The following is a 21,236-nucleotide window of genomic DNA, read 5'->3' on the forward strand; positions in this document are numbered from 1 at the left end:
TACGCTCTTTTGACCACGGACTCGATATTTTGACTTTCAACTTACCCGCATGTCGCTCTTAACTTGATTTCGCTTTTGGTTTACGGTTTCAACTTCCCTCTATCACCATATTTGACAACCCACATCTATCATGGACAACTACCATCCAGGGTTGGCAGATGACGCCTCGGTGATGGCAGACCAAGACGACAACCATATGGGTAACATGGGTCATGCGCGGCCACGCCTTCATGATGATGAAGATGAGGGCTCCGATATTCTGGAGGACGATGACCTGGAGAGCACAGTTGGTGGAGCAGTGTCGGGCCATCACAAGGGCCATGGACACGGCGATGAAGAGAAGGAGCTTCCTGCCCATGCATGCGCGTGAGTGATCTTCTAATTATTGACCCGTCTGTCTGTGTACTAATAGTCGATACTCGTCAGATACTGTGGCATCCATAACCCTAGCAGTGTGGTGAAGTGTCTCTCTTGCAACAAGTGGTTCTGCAGTGCCCGAGGCAATACTTCCTCTTCCCATATCGTCAATCACCTCGTGCGTGCTCGCCACAAGGAGGTGCAACTTCACCCGGCCTCTTCGCTCGGCGACACTATTCTCGAATGCTACAATTGCGGCACCAAGAACGTTTTCCTACTCGGTTTCATCCCTGCCAAGTCGGATACCGTTGTGGTTCTCCTTTGCCGACAGCCATGTGCGGCTATGCCCTCTTCCAAGGATATGAACTGGGATACCTCCCGTTGGCAGCCACTCATCGAGGATCGCTCTTTTTTGCCCTGGCTCGTGTCTGCCCCTACCGATCAAGAACAGCTCCGTGCCCGCCATCTCAGCCCGCAGTTGATCGCGAAGCTGGAGGAAATGTGGAAGGAGAATTCGCAGGCGACTCTGGAGGATTTGGAAAAAGCTACTGCGGTTGACGATGAGCCTGCGCCTGTTTTGTTGCGCTATGATGACGCATACCAGTATCAGAACATTTTCGGACCCCTTGTTAAGATCGAGGCCGACTATGACCGAAAGCTTAAGGAATCGCAGTCGCAGGATGGATTGATTGTTCGATGGGATCTTGGTCTGAATAACAAGCACCTCGCAAGCTTCGTCCTTCCCAAGCTCGAGCTTGGAGATGTCAAGCTGGCGGTTGGCGACGAAATGCGCCTGAAGTACACCGGTGAACTGCGCTCCAAGTGGGAAGGTGTTGGATACGTCATGAAGATCCCTAACAACCAGTCTGATGAAGTCACCATTGAGTTGCGCTCCAAGGGCGACCACAAGTCGGTCCCTACTGAATGCACTCACAACTTCACAGCTGACTATGTTTGGAAGTCGACCTCATTTGACCGTATGCAACTCGCCATGAAAACCTTCGCTGTTGACGAGATGAGCGTTTCCGGCTACATCTTCCACCGTCTCCTTGGCCACGAGGTTGCAGCCGCCCCTATGAAGACACAGATTCCGAAGAAGTTCAGTGTCCCTGGACTGCCCGACCTGAACGGCAGCCAAATCAACGCCGTGAAGAGTGTTTTGCAGCGCCCATTGAGTCTAATTCAGGGACCTCCAGGAACTGGTAAGACGGTCACTTCCGCTACAATTATCTACCACCTGGCAAAGATCAACGGAGGCCAGGTTCTGGTCTGTGCTCCCTCCAACGTTGCGGTTGATCAGCTCTGTGAGCGCATTCACCGCACAGGCCTGAAGACTGTCCGTGTCACTGCCAAGTCTCGTGAGGACGTCGAGTCACCGGTTGCTTTCCTCTCCCTGCATGAGCAAGTCCGCATGAACGATAGCAATATTGAATTGGTGAAACTCAACCAGCTGAAGGCGGAGCTCGGTGAATTGTCCAGCCAGGATGAAAAGCGTTTGAAGCAACTGACTCGGGCCGCCGAGCGCGAAGTCCTGACCAATGCCGATGTCATCTGCTGTACTTGCGTCGGTGCTGGTGATCCTCGCTTGGCCAAGTTTAAGTTCCGCACTGTCCTGATTGACGAGTCGACTCAGTCCGCGGAGCCGGAATGTATGATCCCCTTGGTTCTCGGTTGCAAGCAAGTTGTCCTGGTTGGCGATCACCAGCAGCTTGGACCTGTGATTATGAACAAGAAGGCCGCCAAGGCTGGCTTGAACCAGTCTCTTTTCGAGCGTCTTGTCATTCTAGGCTGCTCGCCCATTCGCCTGAACGTCCAGTATCGTATGCACCCGTGTCTCTCGGACTTCCCATCCAACATGTTCTACGAGGGTTCGCTGCAGAATGGTATTACCATCCATGACCGTCTTCGCCGCGATGTTGACTTCCCTTGGCCCATGATGGACAACCCCATGATGTTCTGGTCAAACCTTGGCAACGAAGAAATTTCCGCCTCCGGAACTTCGTACCTCAACCGCACTGAGGCTACTAACGTTGAGAAGATTGTCACTCGCTTCTTCAAGGCAGGTGTGCAGCCAAGCGGCATCGGTATCATTACCCCGTACGAGGGACAGCGAAGCTACATTGTCAGCTCCATGCAGGCCACTGGCACCTTTAAGAAGGAACACTACAAAGAAATCGAAGTGGCATCCGTCGATGCGTTCCAAGGCCGAGAGAAGGATTATATCATTCTGTCCTGTGTTCGTTCCAATGACCACCAAGGTATTGGTTTCTTGAGCGACCCGCGCCGTCTCAACGTCGCTCTTACCCGTGCCCGATTCGGTCTGGTTATTCTTGGAAACCCCAAGGTGCTGTCCAAGCATCCTCTGTGGAACTGCCTGCTGCAGCACTTTAAGGAACGCCATTGTCTCGTCGAGGGACCCTTGTCCAACCTGCAGGAGTCTCTGATTCAGTTCAGCCGCCCCAAGCAGGCTTACCGTGGGCCTCAGCGGTTCCAGATGTCATCGGCCTTCACCCAAGGAGGCGCCGCTGCCGTCTCGGGCAACATGAATGGCCGCAACGGCCAGCGCAATGAGTATCAGGACACTGGCTCTGTTGTTGGGTACATCCCTGACGATGTCTCCTCGGTTCACTCCTCTGCGGTCGGTGGAGTCGGTCTTCCTTCCGGATACCCTCCGATGTTCCAGAACTTTACTGATCAGTGGCCGTCTCTTTCGGGCGGTCGCCGTGCGAACGGTGGTCGGGCCAAGGGTGCTCCTAGCGTTGCTGGAGAGTCCGTTGCCGCTACCGAGTCCGATGTCACCGGAAGCATTATCGATGGTCGTAGTGCCGATCAAGGTGGTGTCAGCCTTGCTGGATTGAGCATCAATGACATGGGCAAGCAAGCGAGTTTCAGCCACTCCGATCGTCTGAAGCGCTACGTGGAGTCCGGCGGCCGTGAGCCTTATCGTGGTGGGGTCCCGGACAATGGCAGCATCTTTGGCGGCAGTTCAGCCAGCATTCGCGTTACTCGCGGCGTCCCTGGACATAACGCCGTTGACGACGATGATGCTCGCAGCGTCTCGACCGCTTTCGCTAGCCAGGTTGGCGGGAACTACGACTGAGTGACATGCTTTATCGCTACTTTATGCTAAGGCTGGCCTCCAACAGGCTTGCCTTCTCATCATGTTCATCTCGAGGAAGCAGAGTCTCGCACGAAACGTTAGAGTCCCTTCCACCAGAGTCTTACCCGTCCATTCTTCCATGCCGATCCGGACGTCAATTCGGTAAGGCCAGGCTGGCCCCGCTACTTTTCTGGGCGCTGCCACCTTACCGAATGATCTATTCAAGACCACCGATATCCTCAGTTAGTCTGAAGGGGGCAACCCTTTTACCCCTTTGAGGCTCTATTGTCGCCGTGACGTTCCCATCACGTGCGGTTGTCGATGGGTTGAGGCGACAAGCATTGGCCTTGGCAGCTCTTCTGCGTCTGGGCCTGCTGTCTGAACATGCAATGGCTGGGTTTCACTCAACCGCCCAGCTGGGCCCGGTAGTCATCTATCGGGCAGCTTTGCAATTTTATCCTGATCCCCCTTCAGGCTCGATTCTTCCTAGCAGTCTTTACCTAGGTATCCACAATGTTGTTGCCCCGAAAAATCGAGACTTTTTATGCTTTTCTTAACACAAATTGTAGTCTTGTATACTGGAGTATCCCTTACGACTAATTCTTTCGTCTGTTAGGTGGGTCTGGGGTGAGCAACTACTATAATTACCTAGTACCCCTCTGATTTAAGCTTTGGACTACGGTTGGTTCGCTGTGGTTAGCCCAACAGAAGCCATCGAGAGAAGAGTGCAGTCTTTTCGCAGGCTGGCTAAATTACATGACCATGGAGACCATAAAACTGTGATTCTGCCATAGAGATTGATAACCGTAAGTTTGAGATTGTGAAACGCTATCAGACCTCATATAGCATGTAGCATGGAGTAGAAACCTGTTAGGAATATTCGTTCCACAGAGCTTCTTCCGAAATCAAACACCAGCTGAGGGCGTACTCTCCACCTTCCCCAGTACAACTTTCGAAATCCAGCGGCATGTCAACAAGAATCGAGAGAGGATTTCCGCGCTTATCGATGAAACGAATGTGTTTGATACGGTACTCTTGAACATCATCCAGTGCCTCAAGCTAAAGTTCCGACACTTCGAGAAACAGTCCGCTGGCCCATACTCTTGTTCTGAATTGCGAGAATCTTCGCCTCGGCTTCGATCTCATCCACGCTCCGTGTGAGCTTAACATAGCCCTCGTCATCCAACGCAAAGAGTGCTTCTTTAAGCCACACGCGACAGGTGATGCTTTCGTGGAACCGAGTTGAGTAAGCGATCGGAATTTCCTGAAGACGATCAGGTAAAGCCTGGTGAAGAACGAGATCTATCACTCCTATCTTGATGGCCGCAAGGAGTCTCTGCGAGAACATGACGTTCTCACTGAGTCGCGAGTCGAAACGCCAGCTCGCTGGGCCGTCATCGTTTATGAGGTGATAGATGCAGCCCGATATTCCAGACTGGTGGAGGTAGAAGCCCCAGTGGAATGCAAAACTGTTTTCACCACGGTCCGTCAGGAGGATGTAGAGACCGTTGACTTCGAAGTTGCAGGGTGTCGACATTTCGAAGGTGTGTAGGGAGGGCTGTGTATGGTCAGGTCAGAGGCGAAAGTTGTGGTCAGGTAGAGCCGTTTGCTTTCCAGAAGGAGGTGACTTTATGCGTGTGTTTCTGGCTTGTTGGCATGTCTGGTAGATGGCAACAACACTCCTTGGGTATATAGCGCTTAGGCTGGGTCGCGGATTGGGGTTGGCTCAATAGCTGGATGCGTTCGATTCCGAAGATGAGGCAGGGCGGTTCATATAACAACTAAAAGGACGACTACGCCTCCATGACTCGGAGGATTTACTGTTGTCCTCATTGTTGTCGCTGGGTGACTACATTCAGCCATGATGCGTTGGCATTGCTTCATACTAACGGCGACTTGCCACCAGAGCCAATCAAATGCTTGGGAATTCTCCGCTTTCTTAGAGGCGGCTATAATCACAGCACCACCCCAGAGACACGACTTTGGATACCATAAAGTTCCATGAAGGCACTTGACACACGTTTAACATTTTCTATACTGAACAATACGGGCGCATTTCTGAAGAAGACGTCAGTCACCTCGACATTCTGCCAGCCGATCCCTCATTAGGAGGCACGTGACTGTTCCCCAGCCCGGCAGACCCGACTCAACACAGAAGTACTGGATTAGATATCGTGATCTCAAATCAAGCTTCTCTTGTCCTCAAGCATGCAGTCATCGCCCAGAAGGCTCAATGAAACGGCCCGTTTAATCGAATCCGCACGGCTGACTCCAACTGAGCACTCCCTCTGGAGAGCGTTTCTGAACGAGTCCGTCGATCGAGAATATGCGGCTCAATACATTTGGGAGAGGATACATGACCATACCGGTCGACCGGCGGAGCAAATTTTAACTGAATTAAAGCTTGAATGGAAGCAAGTCGTCTTCAAGTGTCAGTGAGAAGCAGAACATGCATTGGCTTTCGAGTATACGCTAACTACCAAATCAGTGGCCCGGCGTGACACTGTCCCCCACGAATCAAAAACTCTAGTCGAAACTCGGGACGGGTCCCAATGCTTTATGGTGGATCAGAGGACGTCAACCCCCAGCGCATCTGTGCACTTCGGCCATGCTTGGGTCATCCCACCGAGCCTTTTCAATGACAGTGATATGAATCCACAGGTAGGTGTTTATCAGCATCTCTACGGGCGGCATTTGAAGATGTAACTCTATCTGCACAATATTCTAATATATACAGGGTCCTCTTTATGCCATTCTTCAAGCCTTTCTCTCCCCTCCCGTAACTTCTCAACTTCAGACCCTTCTACAGACGAACACAGCAGAATCTCGACTAAGGAACCTCCTCCTGCTCTCTCCGAGCATTCATTCGGCTTTCCGAAATGGCCACATACATCTCTTTCCTATCACTGATACGGCGGATCGTTGGAATGATGAGACCGAGACCAAAATCAAGTCTGCCAGCAAAGTCTATGTCTGTACCCTGCAAGGATCTTAGCTTGTATCTCAAGTGCTCCTGACTAACTTCATAACAGTACTTCGTCTCCAGGATTGGGCCAGAGCCCTATGGCTCGCTGTTCTTGAGTGATGGTAGCCCATGGGATCGTTCGATGCAGATGTTCATAATGGAGAGCCAGGATGACCAACTACCTCTCCCAGATCCATTCCTCCTTAGAACCCACTTTCGCATCTCAACTTCTTTGCATTTATTCTATGTTGAAGAAAGTATATCAAAGGGCTGGCCCTCGCCTCCATTGAGTATGACCAACGTTTTCTGTTTTTGAGACACCAAGGCTGACAAGGGAACAGTCCAGTTGAGTTCAACAACACAAAAAACATTGCGATCTCTCTGGCATATCGTGCCCAGATGGATACGTACGCAATGTTATACCTTGCTTATCAGAATTGGCAGCTATCTCTATCCGCGGTCTTTCACAGGTCTCGTCCACCAGCTACCGTTCGGACTCTACGCGAAGGAATGTGCTCGCTCTCCTCGTAACGAAGCCGAGGCGTTGCGCCTCCTTGAAAAGTACACATCAATCCCAGCACCACTCTGGGTGGATGATTACCAAAAGACGCACCCTGTTCTCATCATGACGGCGGTCCCTGGGCAAACCTTGGACAAAGTTTTCCATCGACTCTCATACCCGGAGCGCGAACAATTATCGAAAGACCTGAAAATTGTCGTATCACAACTACGCTGCATTCCAAATGAGACTCCGTATGTCTTCAGCAATAGTCACGGCGGCCCATTGAGGAATCATCGGTTCCCCTCCCGTACATGTGGCCCGTTCAACTCAATCTTTGATTTCAATGCCTTCCTTGTCCATTCCTACGTGCGTCAGGAGACAAAGGAGAAAATCTCCGCCGTTCACGGCCGTACCTACGGATCTGTCTTCACCCATGCGGACTTGCATCCGAGCAACATTATCATTAATCGCGGACGGCTGTCTGGAATTGTCGATTGGGAATGCGCCGGGTTCTACCCTGAGTATTGGGAATTTACAAAACTGATGTACGGGGCTGAGATGTTCCCCGATATCCGACAGATCTTTCGCCAGGCTTTCTCAGAGCAAAGCTATGAAGAGGAGTTGGAAGCAGAGACGGCTCTGTGGAATGATACACCATTCGGTATCTAGGATCTTGATGAATAAAATTAGATTTGTGTGGCATTTTGGTCTACTTAATTAGTGTAGTTCTAATACGTAAGAAATATCTGCTATTTAGGTAATTCTAGGAGTTCCCGAAGTAGGGCTTCTGGAGATATGCTGGCTTACTGTAATTAGGGTTCAAGAGGGGACCTGGACTGATGCTCTACCCCGCTGCCCCGCTCGACGTGGATCTATACGACTGTACACGACGTCAAACGACTGGTTGCTTCCTGAAACATTAATCGACCATACATCATGAACACTGCGCCTCAGGACTGGGCAATAGATACAGGCTCGGCAATGGTGTCTATTGGTACCCATTGCCTGTATACTTCAATCAGTGGACCTCCTCGCACGTCCCAAAATCCCATCGTCGTGGTTCTTGCCGGCGCCGGAGACGTCGCGTCCTCCTACACAGCCCTCTCACCCCTCGTAGCTCTATTCTCTCGGATCCTGCTCTACGATCGGTCCGGACTCGGTCGCAGTGAACCCAAACCGAGCTTACCAGGATCTACAAATCCCACAACTGCTACGGCCGTTACAGCCGCCGAGGAACTACACAGCCTTCTCATAGCGACAAACTTGCGCTCACCGTTGGTTCTAGTCGCCCACTCGTACGGCGCTATCGTTGCGCGCGAGTATCTACATCTGTACAATGACGACGTTGCCGGGATCGTATTCGCGGATGGCTCCACCGAGCGACAATGTGACTATTTTGAGCTTCCAGATACCAATATCAATGCAGTGCTGGGGGATCTCAAAGTGGCGCAGGTTACGGGTCTACGAATGGACTCGAAACTTTCAAGAGATGAATGGAGAGATCGAGCCATCGATATTGCGCGCGGCGCAGCCGCAGCACAGATTGAAGTTGATTCGTATGTGGGCGTTTGCCATACACTCGCGGAGAAAAAGCAGTTTCAGAACCGGGTGATGGGGAGTCGACCAGTAAGTGTGATTCGCTGTAATGGCGCTAGGGACTTTGAGCGAATCTATGAGAAGGGTGTTGAGGCAGGGAATGGGACGCCACAGCAGCAACGAGCTTTCCGGGATCTCCTGGATCGATGGGAGGCAATAGACCGGGAGCTGAAGGAGGAACAGCTCCAACTTTCCTCGACAACAAATCTAGTGCATTTGCCGGATTGCGGACATAACGTGCATTTGATACGGCCGGATATAGTTGCTGACGAGATTCGGTGGGTATTGGATCAGCTCCGGAGTCCGCGGGGCGATGCGTTGAAACTTTGACGGAACTTGTTCAATGTTCGACAATCCTAGTTGAAGATCCGCCTTGATACAGGCGCTGCCACCCTTGGATTCGTGTATATTGTTGTAGCCTGCGAAATACCAAGAACCGTCGAGGGTTCACTGCCACTGCCATGGATATTCTGGAACTTAATCTAATACATTTTGACTATGAATAAGGTGCTTCGCCTGAAGATTCGCAAGCACTCTGCATGTCGATCCGATTAGTATCCATGCTATCTAAACATAGCAGACGTCCACGAGGGAAAAGCTCTGAATATTCGGCAGCCTAAAGATGCAGGAGCCAGTCAAGAGTCTTCTTAGACGAGCACAGCCTCTGCCCTATATGGCTTACCTAATAATTCCACGTGATCTGATGGCGATCATCCAGTCCCGTGACCATGCAGGGCCATTCACCGCCACAAGTATTGTACAGTGTACACGCTGTACATCCACTCTCTCATCCTGTAGGAGACGCCGTAGGTCACTCCGTAGGCGACTCCGTAGGGCTCCATCTAGCGTTAGATTTGTAAGGCACCAATTTGTGGCGATAGATCTGGGCCGAAGTGCAGCAAGAGCAGCCTTCGCAGGCACGCAGGCCTCCTCCTACCAGGATGGCTGCCTGACTTGATTTTCTTGAGGACTGGACACCCAAGACTGGGTCGATCGAAGCGAAGAAAGCGATTCTTATTGGTACCTAGTGAGACCGCTATGGCCGTGGTCGGAGGTGGACTCGTTCAATCGTATGAGTCATTACTGACAACAGCTCGGGAGTACTAGAGTCAGTGTGGCCACCGTCCATCCAAGATCGGCTATGGTGGGGTGGGATGAAAACGCCCAAAGCAAGAAAAGCATTAAAAGGCCAACGCATTCCCCCTGGTCGAAGCCTGCATACATGCAGTAGTATATAGATGCCTCCGGCCCAGTGACGAATTTGCCCTGCTGAACAATTTAAGAGGACCCTCTTCAGCTTGTCGGTAACTCCGGGACTGTCGTGGACGAACAGAAACTCCGAGAAGCGCGGCAAAATTCCTGCGCCACAGTGGCGGTTGACGCACCAAGGCGGCCTTAGGTTATAAAAGGGGCGATGGTGCTGCCTTGAGACCTGAAAATTTGGGCCACTTTTTCGCTCTCCCCCCATCAACCAGTACCAACCCCAACTACCACGCCATCGGCTTTCTTTCCTCTCGACTTCGGTCAATTTTATTTGAATCTTCTCTTTTCCTGATCCTCAGGAATTGTTTCTGCTTTATTTTCCATCTCCCCCCTTGCGAACCAACTCCCAGTGTGGTTGTGAGTGATCGGTGGACGCGTCTTGCCGGTATCTCTATTCCACTACAAATCCCCTCAGTTGGAGTGGGGTCGACACGATACTATGGGCGACGGCTCTGACTATCCTAGTCCGCGAAGTGAAGCTCCGCACGTGGTCACTGTTGCCTCTGCCCTCGCCTCAGCAACGGAATCTCTCTCCTCAATTGCCAGAATGAACGAACAAGCTGCCGCCCTCGGTTATGGTGGTATGGAGACTGCGCGCCCACGCCTCTCCGTCCGACGCGCCCGCGATCCTCCTAAGAACGCCGAAGGCCAAATCTTTTGCGACCACACCGACTGTCAGGCTGCGCCGCCTACCTTCCGCCGTCCTTGTGAATGGAAGTAAGTTAATTCGTTTCCCTTTCCACGCGACCGTCGCCGGTCGCTGGCGCTTCCCTATACTAACTCGTCGATCAGTAAACACATGGATAAACACGATCGCCCTTACAAGTGCTACGAACCTGGTTGCGATAAGATTCAAGGCTTCACCTACTCTGGTGGTCTCTTGCGTCACCAGCGCGAGGTCCACAAGAAGAACAATGACGCCAAGAAGCCCTTGATGTGTCCCTATGCCGATTGCAACCGCAGCACCGGCAACGGATTCACGCGCCAGGAAAACCTTCGAGAGCACTTGCGCCGTCGCCACATGCACACGGAGGAAGGTCCTACAACCTCTATTCTCGTGGATATGCCATGGGAACGCGCCAACGAGCTGGAGGGCGTTCGCGCCAACTCCCTCCCGGCGACTGGTGGTCTCAAGCGCGGGCGCGATTCGGCCGATGGTGACCTTACCGATCCCCATGATAATGGCGATGATCTGCACAACGAAGTCAAGCGACTGCGTCGCGAGGTCCAGGAGAAGGATCGCCGCCTGGAGCAGCTGGAGCGCATCGTCGCCGATCTCCAGCAAGCCATCCCTCAGCCGCCCGTGCCCGAACACGATCCTCAGCTTACGCAGGCGATGCCACCCCCCGCGCCCCAGGTTGCCGCTCCTCAGCTTTAGGTCCTACCCCTCCCTCTCTACTCTACCGCTTAATTATGTGGGATGGCTATCGTTTTCTTCGTGATGTTTGTTCTTTGCATTTCCATGGGCGTTCCTCCTCTCGAACAGAGGTCTGAAATATTTGCTTTTGTTCTCTATTCCTCGTTTCTAGTCCCCTATCTCACCATGTTTACTGCATCTGGGTTTTTTGTTGATGATGGCCGGGGGTCGATGGCCGTCAAGCTAGCTGTTAGGGACCTAAGGCGTTTTGCTTGACATTGGCTTTCAATGGGTCAGGCGGTTTTCTTTCCACAAGGTGTATCCATCGTCTCATATACCCCAGTTGTACCATTGTCTTATCTTTCTATTCCCAAGTTATTATTTGACAAACTCGTTTGCCATTTCCATCCGATTAGTCTCCGCAGCGCCTAGCGCCTTCGATTCTTCAGCACCGAATCTCCTATTCTCTATGTAATATCCCTTAATGTATACCAGATTCACCATCCATTTGCATCGCAGTTCGTATTGCCTCCCCGATCCCTGAACTATATTGCCGTACCTCGCAGCCTCGCAGCCTCGCAGCCTCGCAAACAAGGCATCCGTAGATCCGTCGATCCTAAATGGGGGCCAAAACCCCCACCAGCCACACCGCGCCAGGCAACCATCGGCACCTGAGGCCCCCAAGCCCACTCCCCTAAGGCCATCCAAATCTAGACCCCTATCCTTCGTGAACCTTCCCGCCAGCCCCCATCTAGTAATCCCGCCTAGCGGCGCATGAGCCTCATGGTGGACTTGGTCTCCCGTCCGCGGGCACCCGATTCATACAAGGCTACCGCCGGATCCCCGGGATACGAATGAGTCATGGTTGATGGCGGATTCGTCATGGTCATCGTGAGCCGTGTGATTGTTGGAGGCTTTCGAGTCATGTGTAGGGTATGCGGTTCGGAGTTAGTAGGTCGGATTTCCGGGTTTCGGTGAAATGGAACAGGCAACCTAGGGGTTCAGGAAGGTTGCGATGGGTGGATTTGTAATCGAAGAGGATGGTTTGGCTTGCGGGTTTGACGGCGTTAGGCGTGGCGTCGGATGGATGGGATGTTAGCATCAGCATGTTGCATGGAATGTTCGGAATGTTGTCTCGCTGCATGTCATGGATCTGCAGATGCATCGGATCTCTTCGTGTATGTAGGACAATAGTATATGGAAGGCTGTGCCTGGTATGCTGGTTCATGGCTCGGGTGTCATGGTCCCGTCATGCTGCGAAATAGATAGAATGTTAGCACAGACTATCCAGAGAGGCGTTGTGATGGGTACAGTGCAGCCTGGGATACTCAAAATGCTCTTTTGGGTACGCAGAAATGCGTAACATCGATGGTGCGCTGGTGCATGGCTCGGGTATCATGGTCTGTCGTGCTGTGGAATAGACAGAGGGTCAGCACAGACTATCCAGAGGAGTGTAATGATGGACAAACTGTACTGTGGGATGCCCTTTGGGTATGCAGAAATGCATAAAATTGATAGCGTGCTGGTTTATGGCTCCGGTAGAAGGGCACGGCACGTCCATAACACGAAGGTCATAAAAAAGGCTTGTGGGTGGATATGCTGTCGAAATGTGGAGGCATAAAAGTGCAGGTGTATACCGTACTCTTGCCACACTACTTCCATGCGCAGATGCTTCCAGTGCCATGGGTGGGGATCAATCTGGTCCAGCATGGAGGCCTCCCGTCAATATCAAAATCAACCCCATGGGGTAATAATCCCGATATCGAGATCAACAAGTAATATCGGGCCTTTGGGTGGAACCGAAAAGAAGCCCACGGGTAGTGGAGAATCGAGCGGGGCTCGAACTAAGGCCCTTTTGTTTGCCCTTGACAATCTAAGGATCACTTCCAGTTCCAAATTGGCAAGAAGACCCCTGGTAACCTAGTGGTAAAACACTAGACTTACCATGAACCTCGGGCGAGTGGGAGGTTCGAAACCGGGTGGTGTCGATGCACTCGTCTAATCGACACCACTCTCCCCATGATCGTCGGGTTTAAGTACCGGATGGCCAGTGGGGCGGAGTTAGCGGGTGACCGGGGCCAATGTCCCACCTGGGCGGCACGGTTTCGGGTCTTATTTTTTGAATCTTTATTTAATATGGATAAATAATAATCCTTTTTTTGTAATCTTTTGATCTGAGCACGCTCTGCTCTCGTAGAGAAGATGCATGCCATTCGATATCGACTCCATTCCGCCTGATAGACAGATATGCAATATGGACCGGTCACTCGAAAAGACCCCCGGACGTTCATGAATCCAGGGAATCAACAAGAACATATTTACTCAAGACATAGATACAAATCTAAATCTATATGTCCTCGATTGATTGGAGAACTATTTACCACGCAGGACCACTCATCCGCATGCGGCTAAAAAAAGTGTCTTACATAATATCTTGGCAGCTTCCCCAGGTAGGTTAAACCAACCTCACCTCTAGACCCGTTCTTGGGGTCATTCATTCAACGCATGAAGAACCCTTCAGGATAACTCAAGGGCCCACAAGGGTTTTGACCATCTCTTGGAATTTTTACCAGATCCAAAATTGAAGCCACTCTGAGACGGCTAGGTGGTGGTGACGGGATCCATTGCTGTTGTTTACGATCTGTGCCACCGCGTGAATTTTTGTGGCACAGTGCAGCTGTATCCTGTAGCACGTTGGACATGTGGGGGCTCTGCAAGCTGAATTCTGAGCTGCTCTGAGGTTCTGCCGAGTGGAGTTTTAGTCTTCCCTCTTCTTTCCTTACGGTCCCACTGAAGTGGCAGACTCAACCTCTTTCAACAACCTCGCGTGTCCAGCATAACAGGCCATGCCCGACATCATGTCCAACTTCTCTCCGTCGAGTGAGGTGCCAATGTCCCAAGATATTCAAGCTCATTATGTCCGCACGCAGGAGTACACCTCCGCTCCGAAATACCCTTCCGGTGTTGGTATGAGCCCAGGATTGGGCTACTTCGGCCTTGGGCAATTTGATGATGACAACGACACCGTGGTGGTTGACAATAAGGTCTTCAGCCGGGCAACACACCAATTTGCTGATGGGGACTTTGTCTGCCCGGGATTTTTCAACCTCGCGTATCTCGACGGGTTCACGCGTCGCTTCAACCACTCGCAATGGAGCTACGAGATGCGCCGCGAGGCTCAGCCTATCCTTCCATTCTTATCGCTGGGCCCATATTCATGTCTCCGGGACCTTGAGTCGCTTCGCAGCCAGGGCTTCACTCTTCTTTTAGCAATCCGCAATCGCCAATCCGCTCATGCGCGACTCGTGTCTGGAGACAAGGCCGCCACTCAACTCGGCATCAAGGCTGATACGATCGACGTGCTTGATAACCAAGAGTTGATTTCCGCGTTTCCTCGGGCCATCCGCCGAATCAATGATCATCTCGCAGGAATGGACGATAATAACCACTCCGACTTGAACTCCCCGATGGCCGGGACGCGTTGCGCAAGAGGAAGGTTCTGGTCTTCTGTGAATCGGGAAATGAACGCTCTGCTGGCGTAGCCATTGCTTATATCATGGTCATGCTTAATCTGGACGCTGTTCGCGCCACGCATGCAGTCCAGCAGCACCGATTCTGTGTCTCCATTGAAGATCCCATGAGACGCATTCTTGCTGCCTTCGAGTCTATCCTAATGGCCAAACGTGACGTCGAAAGTGCCAAACATGCCAACACACAAAGTGGAGCAACGACTCTGGCACCTCCTCCCATTCCGCCTGTGCTTCTAGCCAAGAAGCGTAGCTTCGCGGATCGACAGGAGAACGATATCGACATGGCCGATAGTGATATGGAAATCGACAGCAAGGGCCATTCATCCATGGATCGAATGCCGCGGGCACCGTTCCAGGATCGAGTAGCTTAGATCGCAGTGCACTTGCTTGCTGAACAGAGACCGAGCACTCTACTCCCACGTCTCGACAGACCTTGTTGCGTCTGACAAACTTCAGGTAGACAAAACGGGCCTGGTACGTTACATCATGGCTTTCAATGCGGCAGTTATGTTTCAATATTTTTATGTGGTGGCTTTTTCATTTTTTGTATTTTTTAGAGAGCAAGAGTTGTTTTATCTATGGCTTTAGTCGTCGACGACGGAAATACCCATTTGATAGAGAGTCCATATTTATTACTGGCTGATATTCAGATATCCACCAAACTGGTCAGTCCTGATCTGTACTTGCCATATTAGTCAACGAGTAGAAGTCGGCAAACTAGGCATGGACAACTCTGAGGCCAACACACGCGAGCGTGTCCATCCACAACATCAACAACCTCTGCTTTCTCTCTCTCTCTCTTTCTTGCTTCCTCTTCCCCATCTTCCTTCACCACATTCCTCCACGATCCCACGCTTTTCCAACAGTCCCTTCTCTGCCTTATCCTACATCTTCACTGTCTCCATTTCTTCTTGCCAGACAAATATTTTTGTGAGATCCTACGCCTTGTGTCATCAGTTCAACACATCTCTCACTCGAGTGGCCCCGAGGCACCAGCCTCTTGCTGTCTCTCTGTGAGAAAGCACCGACTGCTGTACATATCGTCCACCACTGCCTCCCACGTTCATCTGTATCTTTCACGAGTCATCTTCGAAAGACCTGTCATTGGTATTTCCGTTGGACTGTTTCCAAAGTCCCGTGAAATGCCAACACCCGCAACCCACCTTCGCTGAATCTAACACGAGACTTCAAAATGGTCAAGAAGAAGACAAACACTAAGAAAAATTCGCGCCCCTCCGCGCATGCAGTGAAGTCTGCGGAACCTACTGAGCCAGCTGAGCATGCTGAGCCTCCTGAGGACGGTGAGGAAATTCTAACTCAGGAAGAACTCCTCGAGCGCATTCGAAAGGCCCGCGCCGCAAAGGCTGGAGTGGAGTATCAACCACCGCCCCCTCAACCCAAGAAAAAGGGTCCTGTGAAGCCGTTCATCCCCCTCTTCGATCCTAACCTTCCTCCTGCCGCGTTCCCAAGCCTCCCAACAATTGGCCAGCCGATACCTACCGGTACCAGAGAAGGACACTTGCGCCGTGTCAAGGAAGACCGCGAAAGACGTCTTCAAGGTCTTGATCCTCTCCCTCGTGAGTCATATCACCCAGGGCCGATCTTCAGAATCAGTGGTCAGGATGATGAAGCCGACATCAATGAGTCCAAAAACCAGGAACCAGCAAAGAACCAAGACCCCGCGGATGCCAATGAAGTCGATGCTGAGTATGAAGCACCTGACGGAGCCAATGTGGACTGGGAAGCCAGAAACACGGAGCTGAACGTGGTCTATATGAGGAACATGGCACACATGGCTGGCTCTGGACAAAAGAAACCAGCTGGTTCTAATGACCTGGACCTTGCAAACCGACTGGTTGTCGAGTTCTCAGACAGCGAAGTTGAAACTGAGCAAGAGTCTCGGGTTCCCGAATGGGGAGATCTTACTCAGTCTCTCCAAGTAGAGATCTTGGACAACCTCTTAGAGAAATACACCTGGGAGGATGTCGTCAATAGGCTTGGTCTCAGTCGAAAGCAAGACAAAAAGGCCAGAGAGTACCTGGACCGGTACCATAAGGTTCTGGAACGCGAGGACGAAGAATTGAAGAATATGAGGGACAAACAGCTCCAATTCTTGATGAAGCTCGACTGCACCAACGATCGGAATGTGCCCAAAGCGCATATTCTTGGTAGGATTGCCAAAGAATATCAATCGAAAATCGCCAATGACCCAGAACAGAAATTTCTGAAGTACAAGACCAGAGACGTGCGCGCAGCTTGGCAAATCCTGGAGAAGCGAGGTCTCTCGAAGGAGCTGGCCGGAGACTGCGGCAATGGCATTGAAATACTTCGGCTGGACGAAGATGATGAGCCTGTGGCAAAGCGCGTCAAGCGGAGCCATCCTGTTGTGACTACCGAGGGGTCTTCAATCATGCCCATGAATTCCTGTCCTACAGAGCCGTTGTCACTGGCTGAGAAGACGGCCGCTATCAATAATGTCTGCCAAGGTAGCTCAATCGCCCTGCCTGTTGATACCGTGCACCCAATGCAGACTTTGCAGAAACATTGGGATGACTGGGAGCAGCTCTTCACTGAGCCCGACGAGAACCAGGCCCACCTTGCCCGCGAGAGACGGTTGCAGTTGGCCTTGGGCAAGGACGGTGCGGCTGCTATCATGGCCGACCAGGATGGTCCCACGCTACCAGAACCTCCGGTCACTCAATACCGGTACAACCAGCGGATTGAGCAGGCCAAGCTCGATTCCGAGGCCGAGAAGCGAGCTGCAGGGACAAACGGTCTTCCCTTCACGGCCCGTGATATCACGGAGGGAACCTGGGAGCAGAAACTGGAGGCCCGGTACCAGAAGCTGGCCAATGATTGCCAGAAGCTCTTCCTCAGCTACGACTCCCGCCCCGATGTCGAGTATGAGGAGAACTCAGAGCTGGACGAGGACGCTCTGGAGGAGCTGCTGGAGGAGGCTGGCCAGTTCAATGAGAACCTCCGGGGTCTCTTGAAGGATGGGTCCAACTCCCGATCTGCGGACCCTGATGTAAACATGGAGTGATCATCTGCTTGCCAACAATGAACGGCGAGAGAAGCAGAAGTGAGCGGCCATGGGAGTATTTGTTGAGTCGGATTGTGTACGATGTGCAGACAACATGGGTGACGATATGACTTCTGTCCATCTACTTGTTGGTGATTTACATGCTTTGAATATTCGGTATCTATTGGCTATCCATCTGAGGACATGATGGGTTCATTACTCTGGACGCTTGTTCTTCAAGGAATTCAAGGAACCTAGGGGGATGCGAACCCTCATGTAGGATTCAGGCGACGAAGATGTTCGGGAACCTGGAGGTTGAGCGTGTCAATCGTAAATGAGTGAGTTTGGGGAATATCTTTTTCCAATCTATTGCAATGTTAGTCGTCGCAGCCTCTTGTATGAAATGTATGATTCTCGAACTTGTGCTTCCTCTTAGTAGATGTAACCAATGTTAGCTCCAGCAAACTAAATTCTCGTAGACAGCATCAATGATATGAGGCTTCCCAAATTATGCCACATGACATCATGAAAGATACTGTATTGAAAATTTATTCACATCAGGTAGCTATTCCACCTAACTTCATGGAAGAGCCTAGCCCTACTAGGAATTCGGTCTCAGGATTCGTCCGCTCCGACAGGACTATTCCAGTTCTAAGTTTAAATCCGAAATAAACTCCGACTTAACCCCAGTATTCCAGAAATCCCAAATCGAGGAGAAAGAGGTCACGGACAGTTGCGATCTATTCCGTTCTTGGAACAAAAGCGGGCTATCACTGCATTCTATTAAAGCTTTGATGGCGCCTCTCTTGAATTTTCATATTTTTCATTATTGGCTAAAAAGGATTTGCCTAAACTTAATCAGGAACGGAGTTGGGCTCTATTAATTGCTTTAAAAAGACCCACAAGGACCAGGATTTGCTGCAGCCCTATGGTCCTCCCGGAAATTATGATAAATCCTCCCAGACGCCATCGACATGGTTCTCAGCACACGTGTAGCTCCTAGTAACTACGATTTCTGGTCCCGGGGACATGGTACGATCCTGGGGCTATTGAAAAAGGCCGGGATATACATGAATTTTACAGTAGAATTCCAAAATAAATTACCTCTGAGATATTCCAAAATAGATTACCTCCCAGATGGCAAACACGCTTTCTTTCCCAAAGCCCCACAGGTCATGCTAAGCTGAATTTAGTCAGGGACAGTCCCACCACTTTTCTTCGATGTACATACCTCTCGTAGATCATTAAAATTACCGTAAATACAGTTCCAGGTATGGGCAAATCATACTTCCTAAAACAGATACGAGTGGTGAATGGGAGGGGCTGTTCAAAATGTTCTAAATTGAGCAAAGCCAGGCAGAGACAGAAACACAATCCATGCAAATGATCGAACGACGAATTAGATACAGTTGGAAAATTAGTTTGACAGGTACTTCAACAAATAGATAACCCAAAATCCCAGAATTCCCCCAACCCTTCTAATATTTCTTCGCGAATCGCATTTCGTTCTTCCCGAAATCAAACACAGCAACCACACTCTTCAAGAAGGGCACACCGATGATGTTTAGTGTGATACCACCCAGAGAGACTTCATCTGAAGACGCCAGGGCTGAATAGCAATAACCATCACCGGTCTGATAGATAAGATCCGAGCCATCATGGTAGAAAGTCTGATCACCTAGCGTGATACCGAACTCTGGTGCATTCGCAGAGCAGTCAACAATATACACGCCTGATGCAGAATCGTAGGTTGCCGGAGGAGAAAACAGGGCATTAATCGGCTCAATAATTTCGTTGGGGAGGTACGAAACATAATTTCCCGAATCAATGAATGCTTGGAAGGAAGTCGAATTGGTTGTCAGCTTGTCGGAAGATGATGCACCGTACTTAACGTTTTTGACGGTCGTCGACCAGTATGATTGAGTCTTCTTTCCGGATGTATACCACAGCGGAATTCCCTCGGTAATCTCAACAGGTACAGTCGAGAAATGAGAGCTGTGATCAACGGGGGGGAGACCACCGACAGTCATATACCCGCCCAAAGTAACGGAGGCATTTTGAGGTGTATGAGCCAGTGCAAGACTGAAGTATGAATCGATCAAGCCCTCCTCATACATAGTGAAGAGCAAAGGGTTATAGACCAGACGATCGTACCAGTACGTTGAATTGTCCGTGTGATTCGCCGGGTGGGCCGAGGTGATCGATGGATAAGCCAGACCAAGCAACCCGCTATTTACTCCATCTCCCATGGGATTGGAGTCGTTTGCGATGGCGGTCTTTTGTGACTTGACTGTTATACCACCAATGGACACTTCTTCATAGACCATGGAACCGCTCGCAAGTCCCGCTCCATACTCGACACCAAACATCTCGTTGGCGATCTTCCGATAGGTCTTGGATTTGTGGTATGTCTCCTGGGAGTACTCACAATCCTCTTCGAGGATCACGAGGTTGCTGGTACTATTAATGCAGGTGAAACCGGTCTGCATGACATAGGTATCACTGCTACCAGTGTCGACAAGGAGCATGAAGGTTTGGTTTCCAATGGTAACTGGTGCATCGAACACAGTTCCATATCCAGTTGCGATGAGAGGGGTTGTTGCACTCGAAAGCTGGCGAGGGGGTTGAGATAGCGGTTTGGCTCCAGCAATGGCCAGCGAGCCGGCAGTAACAATGAGTAAGGAAAATAAAGTCATGGTGCTGGTTTTTTTTTGGAAAGATATTCGTTGGCGATCTCAAGTTCATGAAGCAATGTCTCGTTATTTATAATTCTGTGAACTATGTGACGAGCTGAGGCAATCTCCGGGGAACTCGACCATAGGTACGTAATCGAGTTCACTGTTTCTTCTTTTTCTCTCTTATCCTTCCCGTTCTTCTCTGCAGACTTGATTCCTTCGTTGAATGATATAGCATGTTTCCTGTCTGCTCTTGACTGTAGCAAACTAAACAGCCTTGACTGTAGCAAACTAAACAGCCTTGTAAAGGACTCGGTCTGATTCGAAAGGTATGTTTTAGCGTCGGGATGCATTCCCTGTTTAGACGGCTTGCTTTGCTTTACAAAGATCAAGCATTCAAGCTGCATACGTCTACGTAACATGTCATGAATAGCTTGCCATTATGGTCTTAATGAAGTGGGCTGAGCGGGCTACGATAGTGCTCGTATATTTTGGCCCCCTTTTAGCGGCCTCTTAGCAGCCACGAATTTTAGGAGGACCAAATGAAGCATACGGCTCGTGTCTAGGTGGAGCTTATTTTATGAAAATTGGTGCATAGTCATACGTAGAAAAAGAATGGATTTATCATTTTAGGGTGCGTTGGGGGCTAACTGTTCCGAACTTCCCGTCAAAAGGCTTCGGCTGGAAACGAGGAGGCCCCGTGGGGATCAGCCCCCACGAGCTAATGCAAAGCGAAGACCCACTACGACGAGACTCAAAACAATGATGTTGACCTGTGAGAGGAAGAAGAACAGATAAGCGAGAAGAATAACAACTTGACAAGGCAGATTCCTTCCAGGTCTTGAGGTGACTGGCAATTTAGTATTTAC

The 21,236-nt window shown here is 50.8% G+C and overlaps 8 protein-coding genes across 8 annotated transcripts; 6 read left to right on the plus strand and 2 right to left on the minus strand.

The window, feature by feature from the left end:
• Nucleotides 1-130: 130 nt before the first annotated feature.
• N7496_012020 (putative regulator of nonsense transcripts) lies at nt 131-3,457 on the plus strand (the record flags this gene model as incomplete). The annotated part of the gene is made up of 2 exons (XM_056704933.1): nt 131-366; nt 427-3,457. 2 exons carry the CDS (start codon nt 131-133, stop codon nt 3,455-3,457), a joined length of 3,267 nt encoding a protein of 1,088 aa, XP_056550893.1.
• A 1,054-nt stretch (nt 3,458-4,511) lies between these two features.
• Nucleotides 4,512-4,994, minus strand: N7496_012021 (uncharacterized protein; the record flags this gene model as incomplete). The annotated part of the gene is made up of 1 exon (XM_056704934.1): nt 4,512-4,994. One exon carries the CDS (start codon nt 4,992-4,994, stop codon nt 4,512-4,514), a length of 483 nt encoding a protein of 160 aa, XP_056550894.1.
• A 671-nt stretch (nt 4,995-5,665) lies between these two features.
• On the plus strand, nt 5,666-7,593 carry N7496_012022 (uncharacterized protein; the record flags this gene model as incomplete). Its single annotated transcript, XM_056704935.1, has 5 exons — nt 5,666-5,888; nt 5,946-6,118; nt 6,195-6,428; nt 6,490-6,712; nt 6,764-7,593. 5 exons carry the CDS (start codon nt 5,666-5,668, stop codon nt 7,591-7,593), a joined length of 1,683 nt encoding a protein of 560 aa, XP_056550895.1.
• Nucleotides 7,594-7,860: 267 nt separating this feature from the next.
• Nucleotides 7,861-8,850, plus strand: N7496_012023 (alpha/beta fold hydrolase; the record flags this gene model as incomplete). Its single annotated transcript, XM_056704936.1, has 1 exon — nt 7,861-8,850. The coding sequence occupies one exon, from the start codon at nt 7,861-7,863 to the stop codon at nt 8,848-8,850; it is 990 nt and encodes a 329-aa protein (XP_056550896.1).
• A 1,372-nt stretch (nt 8,851-10,222) lies between these two features.
• N7496_012024 (putative C2H2 transcription factor) lies at nt 10,223-11,161 on the plus strand (the record flags this gene model as incomplete). Its single annotated transcript, XM_056704937.1, has 2 exons — nt 10,223-10,500; nt 10,576-11,161. 2 exons carry the CDS (start codon nt 10,223-10,225, stop codon nt 11,159-11,161), a joined length of 864 nt encoding a protein of 287 aa, XP_056550897.1.
• A 2,837-nt stretch (nt 11,162-13,998) lies between these two features.
• N7496_012025 (uncharacterized protein) lies at nt 13,999-15,041 on the plus strand (the record flags this gene model as incomplete). The annotated part of the gene is made up of 2 exons (XM_056704938.1): nt 13,999-14,620; nt 14,683-15,041. 2 exons carry the CDS (start codon nt 13,999-14,001, stop codon nt 15,039-15,041), a joined length of 981 nt encoding a protein of 326 aa, XP_056550898.1.
• An 821-nt stretch (nt 15,042-15,862) lies between these two features.
• On the plus strand, nt 15,863-17,713 carry N7496_012026 (uncharacterized protein; the record flags this gene model as incomplete). Its single annotated transcript, XM_056704939.1, has 1 exon — nt 15,863-17,713. One exon carries the CDS (start codon nt 15,863-15,865, stop codon nt 17,711-17,713), a length of 1,851 nt encoding a protein of 616 aa, XP_056550899.1.
• Nucleotides 17,714-19,170: 1,457 nt separating this feature from the next.
• N7496_012027 (uncharacterized protein) lies at nt 19,171-20,388 on the minus strand (the record flags this gene model as incomplete). Its single annotated transcript, XM_056704940.1, has 1 exon — nt 19,171-20,388. One exon carries the CDS (start codon nt 20,386-20,388, stop codon nt 19,171-19,173), a length of 1,218 nt encoding a protein of 405 aa, XP_056550900.1.
• Nucleotides 20,389-21,236: the final 848 nt, after the last annotated feature.

The sequence above is a fragment of the Penicillium cataractarum genome, assembly GCF_028827025.1.
Source record: "Penicillium cataractarum strain IBT 29864 chromosome Unknown utg000009l, whole genome shotgun sequence".
In the NCBI taxonomy this organism is placed as follows: domain Eukaryota; kingdom Fungi; phylum Ascomycota; class Eurotiomycetes; order Eurotiales; family Aspergillaceae; genus Penicillium; species Penicillium cataractarum.